Source organism: Pteronotus mesoamericanus, unplaced genomic scaffold (genome assembly GCF_021234165.1).
Source record: "Pteronotus mesoamericanus isolate MK-2021 breed Mesoamerican mustached bat unplaced genomic scaffold, CSHL_Meso_final contig_74, whole genome shotgun sequence".
Taxonomy (NCBI): Eukaryota; Metazoa; Chordata; class Mammalia; order Chiroptera; family Mormoopidae; genus Pteronotus; species Pteronotus mesoamericanus.
Window position 1 is genome coordinate 39,934,406 of NW_026555247.1, and position 13,028 is coordinate 39,947,433.

The 13,028-nt window shown below is 41.2% G+C and overlaps 1 protein-coding gene across 1 annotated transcript in view; it reads left to right on the forward strand.

Moving 5' to 3' along the window:
• DOK6 (docking protein 6) overlaps window positions 1–13,028 on the forward strand; it is a 228,901-nt gene that overhangs the window by 177,028 nt on the left and 38,845 nt on the right. Inside the window, exons 6-7 of the mRNA XM_054583889.1 lie at window positions 1,786–1,924; window positions 12,233–12,350. Of these exons, the coding sequence (XP_054439864.1) occupies window positions 1,786–1,924; window positions 12,233–12,350 (257 nt within the window). The remainder of the gene's footprint in view (window positions 1–1,785; window positions 1,925–12,232; window positions 12,351–13,028) is intronic.

Below are 13,028 nucleotides of genomic sequence, written 5' to 3' on the forward strand. Positions count from 1 at the left end.
ACCGCACGTTCACTGCCTTATTCTTGATCAAAGGCTGATGTTTACCGTGCTTTTTGTGTCAGAGGCTGGAAAAAAACCCTTCTGGAAGCTCTCAGACTCCCTCACTGGGCGGAGCAGAGTCCCCAGAAGCAGGTGTTAGACCTCTGGGTGTCTGGGTTTGAAATGACAACCTGTGCTTCACCTTCTCGTCTCCAAAGGCTTGGAGCCAGTGGGTTTCAGGTGACAATAAACAAAATTCGACCTCTAACAGAATGTGCTTACTGCTTCTTTCCTGCTCCAGCTGTTGGGTTGCTTACTGTTCCTCCATATCAACAAAGAAACCTCATTGGTTTCACTTTGTGAAAACTCTTCATTTTCCCCCAGACTTTCCATTTCACGCTGGGTGGGTTTTATTAAGATCTCTTTTGCAGAAGCTAAGTGTTGGCTCCGTGGGGCCCTGAGGGATGACAGTCAAAGCCTCTGGAATGTCTGTAGCCTCTTGAGATATTTCTTTTCTACTGAAAACTCCTTGGAGAATCGTAGAAAAGAACCTGAAACCTTTTTGGTGCTGGAAGACATAGTTTAGCTGCATGAACGTTTTGTGCAAACCTTTTGATGTTATAACCTGAAAACCAGCAACACGGCAATTCAGCGAATGTCCAACATCTGTCTGAGTGGTAACATTATGTTGGTAATGAGTTTTTCTAAAGGCCTCCAATTATTTTTCAAAACTGGCCTAACAGTAATGTAAAATATTTTCCACTGTAGAATTACTCTGTTAATAAAACTTAGCTATAGTCCTGTTGTCTAACAAACTGTCACTAGTTTTATTCCAAAAAAATAATTGAAAAAAAAATTTGTGTTCTGATTTTCTTCTTGAATTTATGTAATAAGAATTTCTAATGTATGACATATTCTTAGAAACAACACAGAAAGAGCCGCGTAATAGTCTATTGGATAAAAATGTTACAATTAAGCCAATCATTTCCGTTTCATGGATACTGAGATTAGCACCATATTTTATCTGTGATGAAAGTAGTAATCGCTAACATTTTTGAGCATTTAATATGTGCTAAGTAATACTATAAAGATTTTGTATATCAGGTCTTTTAATTGTCATACAGATCTTATGAGATGGGAACTGTTGTTTCTCTCGTGTTAGAGACGTGAAAAGGAGGTACAGGCAAGTCAGTCACCTTGCCTAAGGTCACGCTGCTGGTAAGGGCAGAGTCAAAATTCAAATAAAAGAGAATCTCTTTTATGCCACGTGGTTTCCTAGGCTATACCAAGATTTGCATAAGAGTTACTTCATTTAAATAAAAACTTCAACTTCTGTGTGGAAATTCATGCTAAAATTTTACAGTCTCCTCATTGGTCACTGCTGCTTTGGCTGTATAACTGCAGATTTTTTCTTAAGTTCTTTCATTTTCAAGAGCTATCAAGTCATAGGAGGTAGCACTGTGATATCACAAATACGAAAATCCTGTAAAAATAACTTATTTTTATTCTTTATGCATTGCAATAACCGCAAACATTTTAACCTGCTCTTTTTGATTGTTGGGAACGTTTCATCTAAAAATGCAAATATAAATGGACTTTAAGCCTTAGCTCTGTTCTCATGTACCATTTAAAGATGTGTTGGGTGGTTGGCTGGTTGGTTGGTTCGTTTGGTCAAGAACAAACTGCTTCACTAACTCCTGTAAGTCAAGGAGGAGGGTACCACAGGGCAAGGGCGTCTGTCCCGTGGAGAACTGTTACACACTTGAACGCATGAAGACCTATCTCTTTCCATCTCTGTTCTCACAGAATGTGTGACACCGGAGAAGGACTATTCACTTTTCAAACAAGGGAAGGAGAGATGATCTATCAGAAGGTCCATTCTGCGACACTGGCCATAGCTGAGCAACACGAAAGATTAATGCTAGAAATGGAGCAGAAGGCCCGGGTAAGGCTCCCTCTTTGGTAACCGAACAGCCTGGAAATGAATGGCCCTGAGGTCTGAGGTACATGGTGTGTATGCGGGTCCGTCCGTGCCCCCCCCCACCAGTGTCTACCCCACCCCAGCCCCCAGAGCTCATCCCAGTTCCTGAATCTTCTCTTTCTAATTCCCTATTCAGCTGCTGAGAAAAGAAGCTATTCGTGGTTACTAACAGGGAGCCCTGTACTCTGTGTATCTACGTATGTATGACCTGTTGCCATGGTTACCCCAGAAGGGTGCCGTGTGCAGAGAATGAAATAAGAAGTAATGTCCTCTGCATATCTCCACATACAGCTGGACAATCAGAAATTCAAATGTAGGCCCAGGAAAATATAGTAACTACCAGGAAGGAAGGAAGGATTCCATTTTCTTTTTGTCTTTATCCTAGCATTTCTGAAACTTCTCTGTCTTTCAGTGTATATTCCAGAGCCAATAATAAATTGTTTGCAGAAGGAGCTTCTGTTGTTCACGGAAAGAATGGTTTGCCTGTCTGTTATCCTGCCCTGGAAGCTTACCACCTGCAGTCTCGGGTCCAGCTAAGAAGTGATTTAGTAAAAAATCTGAAATAGTAAATTACACATGTAGCTGGAAAAATTACAAGCTTTATTACTGACTTGGAAAGGCAAACAATGGAATGATTATTGAATACAATCTTAAAAGAGGTGAATATTGTTTCTCTCTTCAGGACTTACGGAGATGCATGAGATTTTACCTGTGAGAGCACAAGTGGAGCTTTGAGAAATAGGGGTCCTTCATCAGAAAACAGTGATTCAATTCCAGTTGAAGACAATAGGCTTCTGTATCTAGTAGTATAGTAGTTTTGATTTAAAATTTCTCAATCACATAACATGTTATATACAAAAAACAAAGAAATAGTTTAACAAATGATCTCATGTTATTCTTAACGCATTTTTTGCATGTTTAATTTTCTCAATACTGCATGCATAATTTTATCTCCCTGTCTAGCACGTGGTTTAAAGAGTTTTCTGAACAGCGAGGGTGAAAAGCACAATTCGGCCTTATACAGGGCATTTGGCCTTCCATAGGGGAGAATGAGTACCTTGAACATTAGTAGGATTATTAATATGACTATGGGATTAATTAGATGCATTAATAGGAGGCTGAGATGACCTAGTCTTCTTGACTTGAGTGAAATTTAAAACATCGCAATAATTATCTAATTAATATGACATTTCTCTAGTGGCTTAAATAAGGTTAAAAATATACCTACCAAACTTTAAATTATTTCAGAATTGTGCACATTTCTTATCAGTTCATATTGGCAATTTACAACCAAATTATTGACAACCAAAATTAATCATTGTGATTTCACTTTCCATTAGTTAATAGCTATAGTTCTTCTTATACTTGTTTCAAACAGGCAAAGTGCTCATAAGTTATTTAAATTATATTTTCCTGCAGGAAAGTCCTTTTTGCACACCACTGCAATTGTCCTCCATAAAGGGGAACATTCCTTTTGTGTCCTGGGTCCCCAGTTCCACCTCTTACTCACTGTGTAGTCGTGGGCAAGTCGTTTAACCTCTGAATGGCTCATTTTCCTTCATCTGTGAAGTGAGGGTATAACGGTTCTGTTTGTTTGGTTGCTATGAGGTGTCTGTGCACTTATATACATATATACGTCTTAATATGACGATGGGATTAAATATATATTTATTATATATTTAATTATATATATATATATACACACTCAGAAGTGAGTGTGTGTATTTTTTTTTCTGAGAATAGAGCTGGCACATAAAAGCACCACAAAACATTCATTATGATGATGGTGAGCCATATGTAGGAGAGATTTCGAATATTTATAAGATTTGCAATGTTTGTGAAGACACTACATTGTTATTCCTAAAGATAGCTAAATAATATCTTTCGATCCCTTTCACGAACATCTAGCGATCTTGTGCCAAAAAGTTCGGAAAACAGAATTCAGCGGCCTGCCCTGCGGACGCTGCTGGCCGTTTCCGCGTCCCGCGCCCCGAGGGCAAGGCCGGGAGCGGCCGAGCAATGGCCGCTGAGGGTCGGGCGGCCGGTGGGTCCCCTGCCTGCCCGCGGTCTCGGGCCGCCTAAAGCTGGGGGGTGGGGGCACTTGGGACGGACGCTCGGAGATGGCAGGGGACGTGGGGCGGGCGTTGAAATAGCAGCCTCGGTACCGCTCAGCAAATAATCCAAGCGTTTCTAGAGATTCTCCATCAACCTGTACATACACGTAAATGGAGAATTTGGTTTAATTTCCAAAATGAATGCACAGCTATGTTTTCTGAAGGTTAATGCTAATAAATTAACCTCCAGGTCTGGTCCATCCTTCAGAGAAAACTGAATTAATGATGCTTTTTAGAGGGCAAGTTATTCACCTTGTAAACTGCCCCAATTGCTCAGATTCTAGGGCCATGAGCAAAGGCGGCCAGGCCTCCCAGACACAGGCTGTTCTCTTTCTTTTAAGAAATTGCCTTTACATGCACAAATCTCTTCTAAGAAAGAAATTCCAACAAGAATGAAATAGTATTTCAATACCCTCTTCATATTCATGAAGCAGTAACTCTCCATTTGCTTATTTAAATAAAATGAATGTCTGTGCTGTAAACTAGACAAAAGTGTAATGTGGGAGTTGGGAAAGTACCAAAAAACCTATTTAGGGTATAAAAGTGTTTCATTTCACTTATTATGTATCTCACACAAAATACGATGATGACACTGTTCATCAGCCTTGGAAGATTAATATTGATCAGATAGAAAATGTTTATGTATTTTAATGTGATTAAAAAGGTTTTACAACATTAAATTACCAACGAGTTATATAAGCAAACATAACTGGGCAACTGAATGAAACATTTACTTGCATCCTTTTAAAGGTGATTTAGGAGTGTTACTGGCTTTATAGATAAACAAAATAATGTCTGAATAACCATTTCTTAATTATAAGAGAAATAATTCAATAATACCTTTTGACGTTGTATGTTTATAAAACCTTGTTTTCCCCTGGTTCATTACCTTCCTTCTAGGGGAACACATAAATAAACCTATTTTGATATGTCACCATAATCTAAGTTAGAGAATATGTCTTTTCTTGCTTGAAGAATCTAATATCTAGAAAAACAGTACATTTGTCCAGAAGAATAGCAGATAAAAAGAATCACTGAGTTGGTAAGGCTCTTAAAAATGTAGACTTTGTTTTCCTTCACTAAAAAATATATTTAAAGGATTAGTTAATGTTAACTGACTCAATTAGGAAGTTTCTAGTAGAGGTTAGCTGTTTATCAACCATTCGCAGGCTGCCTAGTGCTCAGGACCCTGCGTGTCAGTGTAGGGACTGCAAGAGAAGAGCAAGAAAGTCCCTTCCTTCTCACATGGCCCAGAATTTCAGGGATCAAATAGTTAATACTGTCCCGACTGAGATTATCTCATGTCCTTCTACTCCTTAAAGTATCAAAAGTTTCTCACATCTACTTGAATCAGCTGGGTAAGGTATCACCATCACAAAATTGTGATCATTGAGACTAAAAACACCAGCCGGGCCTGTTCATATGGCCATGACAAGGGGGCTGGACTGGCTTCTTCGATGACCAGCTAGTTGGAGGTCCTCGGTCCAGCCCCCACAGAGCATGGTTTCTGCAGTCCACGCAGGCAGCCTTCCCCTCTTGCTTCCCACGCCTGTGTCCGGCGGGGAAATGGAAAGTGAGCATGATTTTAAAAAAGGGATAGCAATCTTAAGCAGTCTCTCAATTTTCTTTACTTACTAATCCCAAACCAGTCTCATTTTAAAGAAAGTTTTGTTTTGGGGGAGTGCATTGCAGAATTAAGTCACAGTGATAAATTTTATTTTCTTGGTTTTTTTATAGTCACAGTGATCCCATTTTTTTTTTTTTTTTTTTTATGGTTTAAGCTGTTACGGTTGTTCCCATTTTTCTCCCCTTCCCCTCCCTCACCCAACTTCACGCTCTCCCCACCCCAAGCCAATCCCCACCTTGCTGTCCATGTCTATGAATTGTGCATAAATGTTCATTGGCTAATCCCTTCACCATTTTTCATCCCATCCTCCCACCCCCTGCCTTTCTAGCAACTCTCCGTCTGTTCTATGTATTTAAGCTTCTATTATGTCTTGTTTGTTAGTTTATTGTATTCATCAGATTCCACATATAAGTGAGATCATGTGGTACTTTTCTTTCACTGACTGGCTTAGCATAATTTTCTCCAGGTCCACCCAGGCTGTTGCAAAATGCATTGGAGACTTAAGTCACAGTGACAAATTTTAAACTATTTCTGAGAGAGTACTAAGATTCAAATATTTGAGAATATTAGTGAAGCGAGGTATTCAAACAAACAACTCCTCTACAATTTGTCTCCATTTCACAGAGATCATTCCTGTTCTTTTGATAATAATCATTCAAAGTCAAATCACCTGATTTCCTTTTATAATGTAAAATGAAAAGAAATTTCTGACAAAGCAGCAGCAGTCGCGTCCTCTGCCACTCACCACACCGGCATGGAGACGCGCCCGATGCCACCTCCATCCACTGCAGGCTCAGTGGAGAGGGCGCAGAAGAGAGGAGCAAGCTATCTGTACGTAAAACCCACTGAAACAGCAACTCAAGAGTAAGAAAATTTGTTCTTCCAGATTTATACTTGATCATAAAACTTACCCACGTATTGACTACTACCAGCCCATGAAATAATTGTTGTCTAAATAGTTCCACAAACAGGGAAATACTGTTATATTACATCAATTCCAAAATGCACAATATTTTTTTCGCATTTGAACACCTCTCAAGTCTAATTGGAGTTACGGTTTAATTAGTTGCACTATTCTTTCACGGCGCTACATAAAATAATGTTGTCTTTCAATTGATGGCATCTTAGAGTGCATAATACTTGTAATGAGACATATTCTGAAGGCACTAAAATCTTGCGCCCAACTGTAGCTAAATAATGGTTTTCAATTCAAGTACAACCGTGAACACCGTGTGCTCGTTTGTAATTTTTGAAGGAATGAGAAAGCTTTCAGGATGGGCCCTCTCCTTGGTAGTGACTTCCTTTTCAGTGAAAGCATTCTTCATACCCACATTTTCCAGGAATCCCTATCAGTTATGAAAAAAATGCAAGTTTTCTCATGCTGAAAATGTGCAGAGTCTGGAAAGACAACTGTCTAATGAGAGTGCACAGAAAAATTTTACCACATTTTGCAATCTCTTTTCTAGATACTCTTTACAGACATTTAAGAAATTCTAGGAAAAATTTAAATGTGTGATTTGTGATTGCAAGTGGTTATGTAATATCTAATATACAGGAATATCTGCTGATTAATTCATTCTTCAAAGTTCTGTTCATGGATCTATTTATTGCTCAATGTTATCAATTATTAATCAATCATAAGACAAGAGTTTTCGTTATTGTTGACAATGACCAGTTCCCTGCCGGGAAATGCCACTCATATAATTGTAAAATTTCACTTTACCAATTGATAGGCACTGATTATAATAAATCAACCCAGGGTCAATTAGAACAAACCCTTATAGTCAATAATTAAAGTGGACTTGCAATCCTAATGAATCAGTTCATCTGCTACTGTTCCAGTTTCAGAACACCAAAGAAAATGTAGTGTCTAAACAAACACAAAGAAAAATACACATTTCTGCATAAATGCACAAATGTGACGGATATGGTGAGAAGGCTGTTTGTAGGTTTTCTAATAAGCAGTTCTGTAGTGCAGTATAATAGGAAGGGTTTTATTTATATCATGTCCTTTTCCCTTAAAATTTGGGCAATGCGTGGTTTAAAATATACAATAATAGCATTCATTTTTTTTTCGAGCCTAATGAAAATAATATTCCACCTAGCAGCTTCCATTAAATGGCTGTATAAACTACATTTTATTTGTTAGTCTGGTACAATCTAAGCAAAGTGTCTTCTAATTCCTTTCCATTTATCTTGAATAAAATGAAAGATTAAATGTGAGCTGTCCCCTGTTGAAAATTAAGTCAAGTCTGTGAGAAACCAATTGCCCATAGACTTTCCAACTTCAGAGGACGTTTTGCACGAATCCAAACAGCGCCAAGCTTGGCTGGCAAAACACCGCCAGGGGGTTCACTTCTACACAGTCTTCAGGTATCATGAGCTCTTTCCCAAGAACAAAGAAAATTCAATGTTCTCCACTCGTATTCAGCATTTCCACACCAAGCAGCACCACGTTTCTTCTTACCCTGACATACAGGAGCCTGTTTCCTAACCACTTGTATGAAGTTTTTCTAGTGTTTCCAACAGACAGTGTATATTCCTGGCTAACGCCTCTTGTCTCAGACCTCCCGGGAAGCACGTGGACGCACCCACCCAGCATGGCCTTCCACAACTCCATCACCCAGAAGCAGCTGCGACTGTTCCTCTGCAGCTTATGTTATGCACGTGTGCATGTATGCGGGTGGGCGCGCACGCACAGCGCCTGCCTCCAGCCTCGCTTACCTGCCCCATCTGTGCCCACCTGCCCGTCCTCCTCAGTCATGTTCATAATGGGTTTGGTGCTTCTGTTAAGGTCGTAGATTTAGATCCAACTACATGCCTCTGCCCTCGCCTTGTCATCGCCTTGGTCTCTCATTTGGGACAGAGTCCCATGTCTTGACCACAAACATAGGCAGACACTTCTGGTCTAAGCCCCCTCCCCATGCGGAAGGAGCAATAACAAGGCAGCAATCTTCACTGAGCTTTCAGGTATGATAAACACTGTGCTTTTCACTCTGAAAGCATCATCTTATAAAATATGTATAACACTTAAGGTGGATTATATTAATTCCAATTGCGAGATAAAGGGAAAAAAATAGTCTTAAAAACACGTATAGGTGCCTTGCCTGACTGAGGTCAACCGACGGGGCACGTGTGGAGCTGGTGTTTGGTAAGAGGCCTGGTTCGGCGCAGCCCGGGGCTAACCAGTCTGCTTCCACGTGTGCGTGCTGCGCTGCCTGGAGCAGGGGCGGGTGGCGCCGCGGCTCCTGCCTCGCTCCAGTGGAATAGACCCAACAGGCACAGTTCCTATCTCATCTGCTCCCCGAGGAAAAGGGATCCAGTGATTGGCCTTGCAGTGAGTTATGATAAAGAGGGATTAACATTGCGGTCTTCTGAGCATCAGAGACATCACTCACAGGCTGTGACACCGTGAACAACACAGATTATCTCTCTGAGCCTCATTTTTCTTGTCTTTGTTGACAGTTTACGTGGGTATTACGTGAGATGACCTACGATGCCAGTTTGCACACTGCCAGGCACAGAGAATGACTCATAAATGCTCATTTATAAATGCTAATATTTTTCACCTCCCGAACGTACAGATTTGCGCCCCCGGTGCTAATGTGATTTTCAATTTCCGAGGCAATAATTAGGAAGATACAGAGCAAAAGGAGAATTAATTTGTTAACATTTTTTATGCAGATAAATTTTATGTGGGTAAACACAAATTAGCGTTAATGTTTATCACAGGGGGAGGCGGAATCTCAAAACAGTAGAGGGAAATTGCAAAAGGTAATAAGGTCGCCTGGATAAGTTTATTCAGCAAAAGCAGGAAGAGGTTCTGGTAGGCAGCCCCTTCATGGAAATCACAATCGCCGGACCCTCCCTGCTTCTTCCAGGCGGTGGAGGTCCCAAAAGACAAGACTGTAAAGTCGCATATTATAGTATGTTGGGGGAGGGGAGAAAAAAGGGGGGGAAAACAAGAAAACAACAAGAAAAACCGAAGGTGGAAATTAATTAGGATAAGAGCAAAATATAATATATAAGCAAAACTGAGCCCTGACCAGTGTGGCTCAGTTGGGCGATGTTCTGCAAAGCAAAACGTCACCAGTTCGAATCTTGGTCAGAGCAGATGCCTGGGTTGCCGGTTCAGTCCCCAGTCAAGGCACATTTGGGAGCCACCCGCTTGATGTTTCTCTCTCACATCAGTGATGCTCTCCCTCTTTTTCTCCCTCACTTTCTTTCTCTCTAAAAATAAAAATAAATAAAAATAAAGTACATGTGTTTAAAAAAGAAAAGAAAAACTGAAAAAATGTAAATTCTTTAAATAAAATTAAAACCCCAAGTCTCGGAGGTGGGGAGATGGGTGAAAAAAGTGAAGGAGAATACAATCCATACAGTAATGTGACAATTTTGCCTTGTGATGGAGGGTTCCTAGACTTAGCAAGCGTTCTGTTTCCCAGAATTTAAAAAAAAAAGAAGAAGAAGAAGGAAACGCACTTTCATCAAATTTGGGGAAGATGAATTTACCACAGATGATCTACTGTCTGCTAAGTAGTAAACAAATTATAATAAATTAGAAAAAGGATTTAAGAGCAGACAGAGTGTGATTAGTATGAGATTCATTTCATGGATTAGTTGATGTTATTAATGGGCATTGCTGACACTAATTAAAGATTCATGTGTTTAATTCAGTTTATACCTCACATGAGGAACTGGTTTTAAAGGGCAAAGCCCTTTGGTCCCAGTGACGATTTCTTAGAGGGAGTCCTTGCCTCCACCCCCTTCCGCAGTGGGATGACGGCTTGTGCCTGAAGATTTGGGTGTTAAACACGCACAGCTCTCCTGCGAGCTTCTCAAACCCTCAGATCTGAGGCCAGATGACAAATATCCAGGTGACAAGCACAGCAGAGATTCTGGGGTGACCCAGAAAGTGGGCTCCCCCCTCACAGTCCCTGCCCACCAACTGTGGAGTGTGGGTGCAGTTAGTACACCTCTTTTCATCATAAGGAGGAAAACGTTGAAATATAGCAAATTCTGGAAATATAAAAATGGGTTGCAATGTTGCTCTTCAGAGCCATCTTCAAAAAAAGTACCTTCACCAGGGCCAGACTTTTAAATACACTGAGTAGGGTACTTCTGGGCCAAGACATAGCTATCCTGGAAATGCCTCAATCCTAAAAAAGTAAAATAAGGCCCTGGCTGGATAGTTCAGTTGATTAGAGTGTGGTCCCTGATACGCCAAGGTTGTAGGTTTGGTCCCCAGTCAGGGCACACACAAGAAGCAACCAATGAACGCATAAATAAGTGGAACAACAAATTGATCTCTCTCTCCCCCGCCACCCCACCCCATCTCTCCCTCCCTCCCTTCCCCTTCCTCTCTGTCTCTAAAATCAATTTTTTTTTTAAGTAAAAGCAAACAGGTACCTTCAAGTCCTTTGCCTTCTGATTCTATTAAAAAGGAAAGACCTCTTAGTTTGACATGTGTTCAAGGCCCTGCTCTATCCTCTCAGGTGCTTTGCTTACAGCATCTTCGGTGAAGGGGGTGCAGCGCTATGGAGGAATTGAGGGTGGAAAACCCCCGTGAGAAAGCGCACACGTGGCTGGCACACAGGGCTCTGAGGCTACCCTTGACTGAGCTTGTCTTTACACCTCCCAGCTATGCCAAAAGTCAGGCATTGAACAAGAGAGAATCTGAGATTTTATTAATTATAGGATTGCCCATGGTCTGTGAGAAAGTGAACGTTTGCTCAGATTGCATCAGAGCAATGTGTACTAAGACCAAATAAAACCATTTCTGGGTAATTTTTTTTTTAACCTGGTGTGTATCAGTAAAACTAAACCTTCTCTTTGCACTAATCACATGCCTGAGCTCCCGGTGGGAGGCTTGGATCTCTTCGGCTCACCCTAATTTTATTCTTCAAGGGAGAAAACGCGCCACAGCGTTCCCACAGAGCTTCTCAAGGAAAACGCTTTTTTAACATACAAGATGGTATCAGAGGGCCAAAGTCAATGGCGTCTTCAAGAAAGAGGCATCAAGTAAGGGTGGGAGAGGTTGTCAGGCAGAACTGAAAGACCAGGAAAAGGGTGAAAAAGAGATGGGGCCCTGGGGCAACCGCGGTCAGAGTATACATTTCAGAAGGGTCTTCCACCTCCTTCTTTTGAGCTATTTTAAAATTCAATTAATTGTAGGAAGCTGATAGTGATAGAAATGCAAATAGATTCTCCTGGTGGAATACAGTTGGTTATTTCTGCGGCCATTAACCAGCATTCCTGATCCGTCCTTCGAAACCCACTTGGAACCAGCTGTACCATCTCTTTGTTCGCCTCTTAATGAACTGGTGGGGTTAAATTGCTTCCAAGTATTCCCTTCCTAGTTCTTCAGTCACGGTTTTACCTTTTTGTAAAACAGTTATCCTTGAACAGCAGCTCGGGCAGGGATTCTATCGGATTATACGTCACCCACATTTCACGCCCCAACTTTGAAAAGAGCAGATTTCAGTTTACTGTTTGAAAGAAAGCCTAAGACCTATTTTCTCTTTCTTTCAGCTTCAGACAAGCCTGACTGAACCCATGACGTTATCCAAATCAATATCTCTTCCTCGCAGCGCTTACTGGCACCACATCACCCGTCAGAACAGCGTCGGCGAGATCTACAGTTTGCAAGGCAAGTAACGAACGCCATCAGCAGCCCTGCCCAGGGCTTCCTCCAGGTGGACCAGGAGCCATGCAAATCGCTTTGTATTTGCACTGATTGCTTTTCCTCCATTTCCATTTATCAGCTGTCGCTGGCCACCGCAGGAGCGCTGAGATTGACGGTGGCTTTTGGAAAGCTATCATTTCAGACTCATGATAAAAGTTATTTCCGAAATCAGCAAGGGCTGAGGACCTGATAGGGCGTGGGAGCTGGAGGGAAAAAGGATCCAACCCGTATTATCAGAAGCTAACGGTAGCTAACACCAGGGTCTGTTTCATGCTGGGTTTTACAAAGGATGTCTTTCTAAGCATCTTTTACTCCGTAACAGGGTTGGGTATAAGTTCAGGAGGCTGACTTCAGGCTCTGTAATAAAATGCTACATAAACCTACTCACAGCAGTTTTAAGGTTTAGTCAAAGCCTTAATGTAGAAACCATTTGGTTGCAGGGGATGGGAGAGAGGCGGAGGGGGAGGGGAGGGTGGGGCCGGGGCAGAAAGAGACCCGTGTAAACCTTTTGTTTCTGTGATTTTCCTAATGTTAAGTGGTTAACTAGCACTGGCGTGGCTCTCCAGGTTTATCAAATTGTTAAATAACAGGTATTTCATCAACAAGAGCAGAAACTGCAGCTTTGGAAGTTCTTTTCCCTAT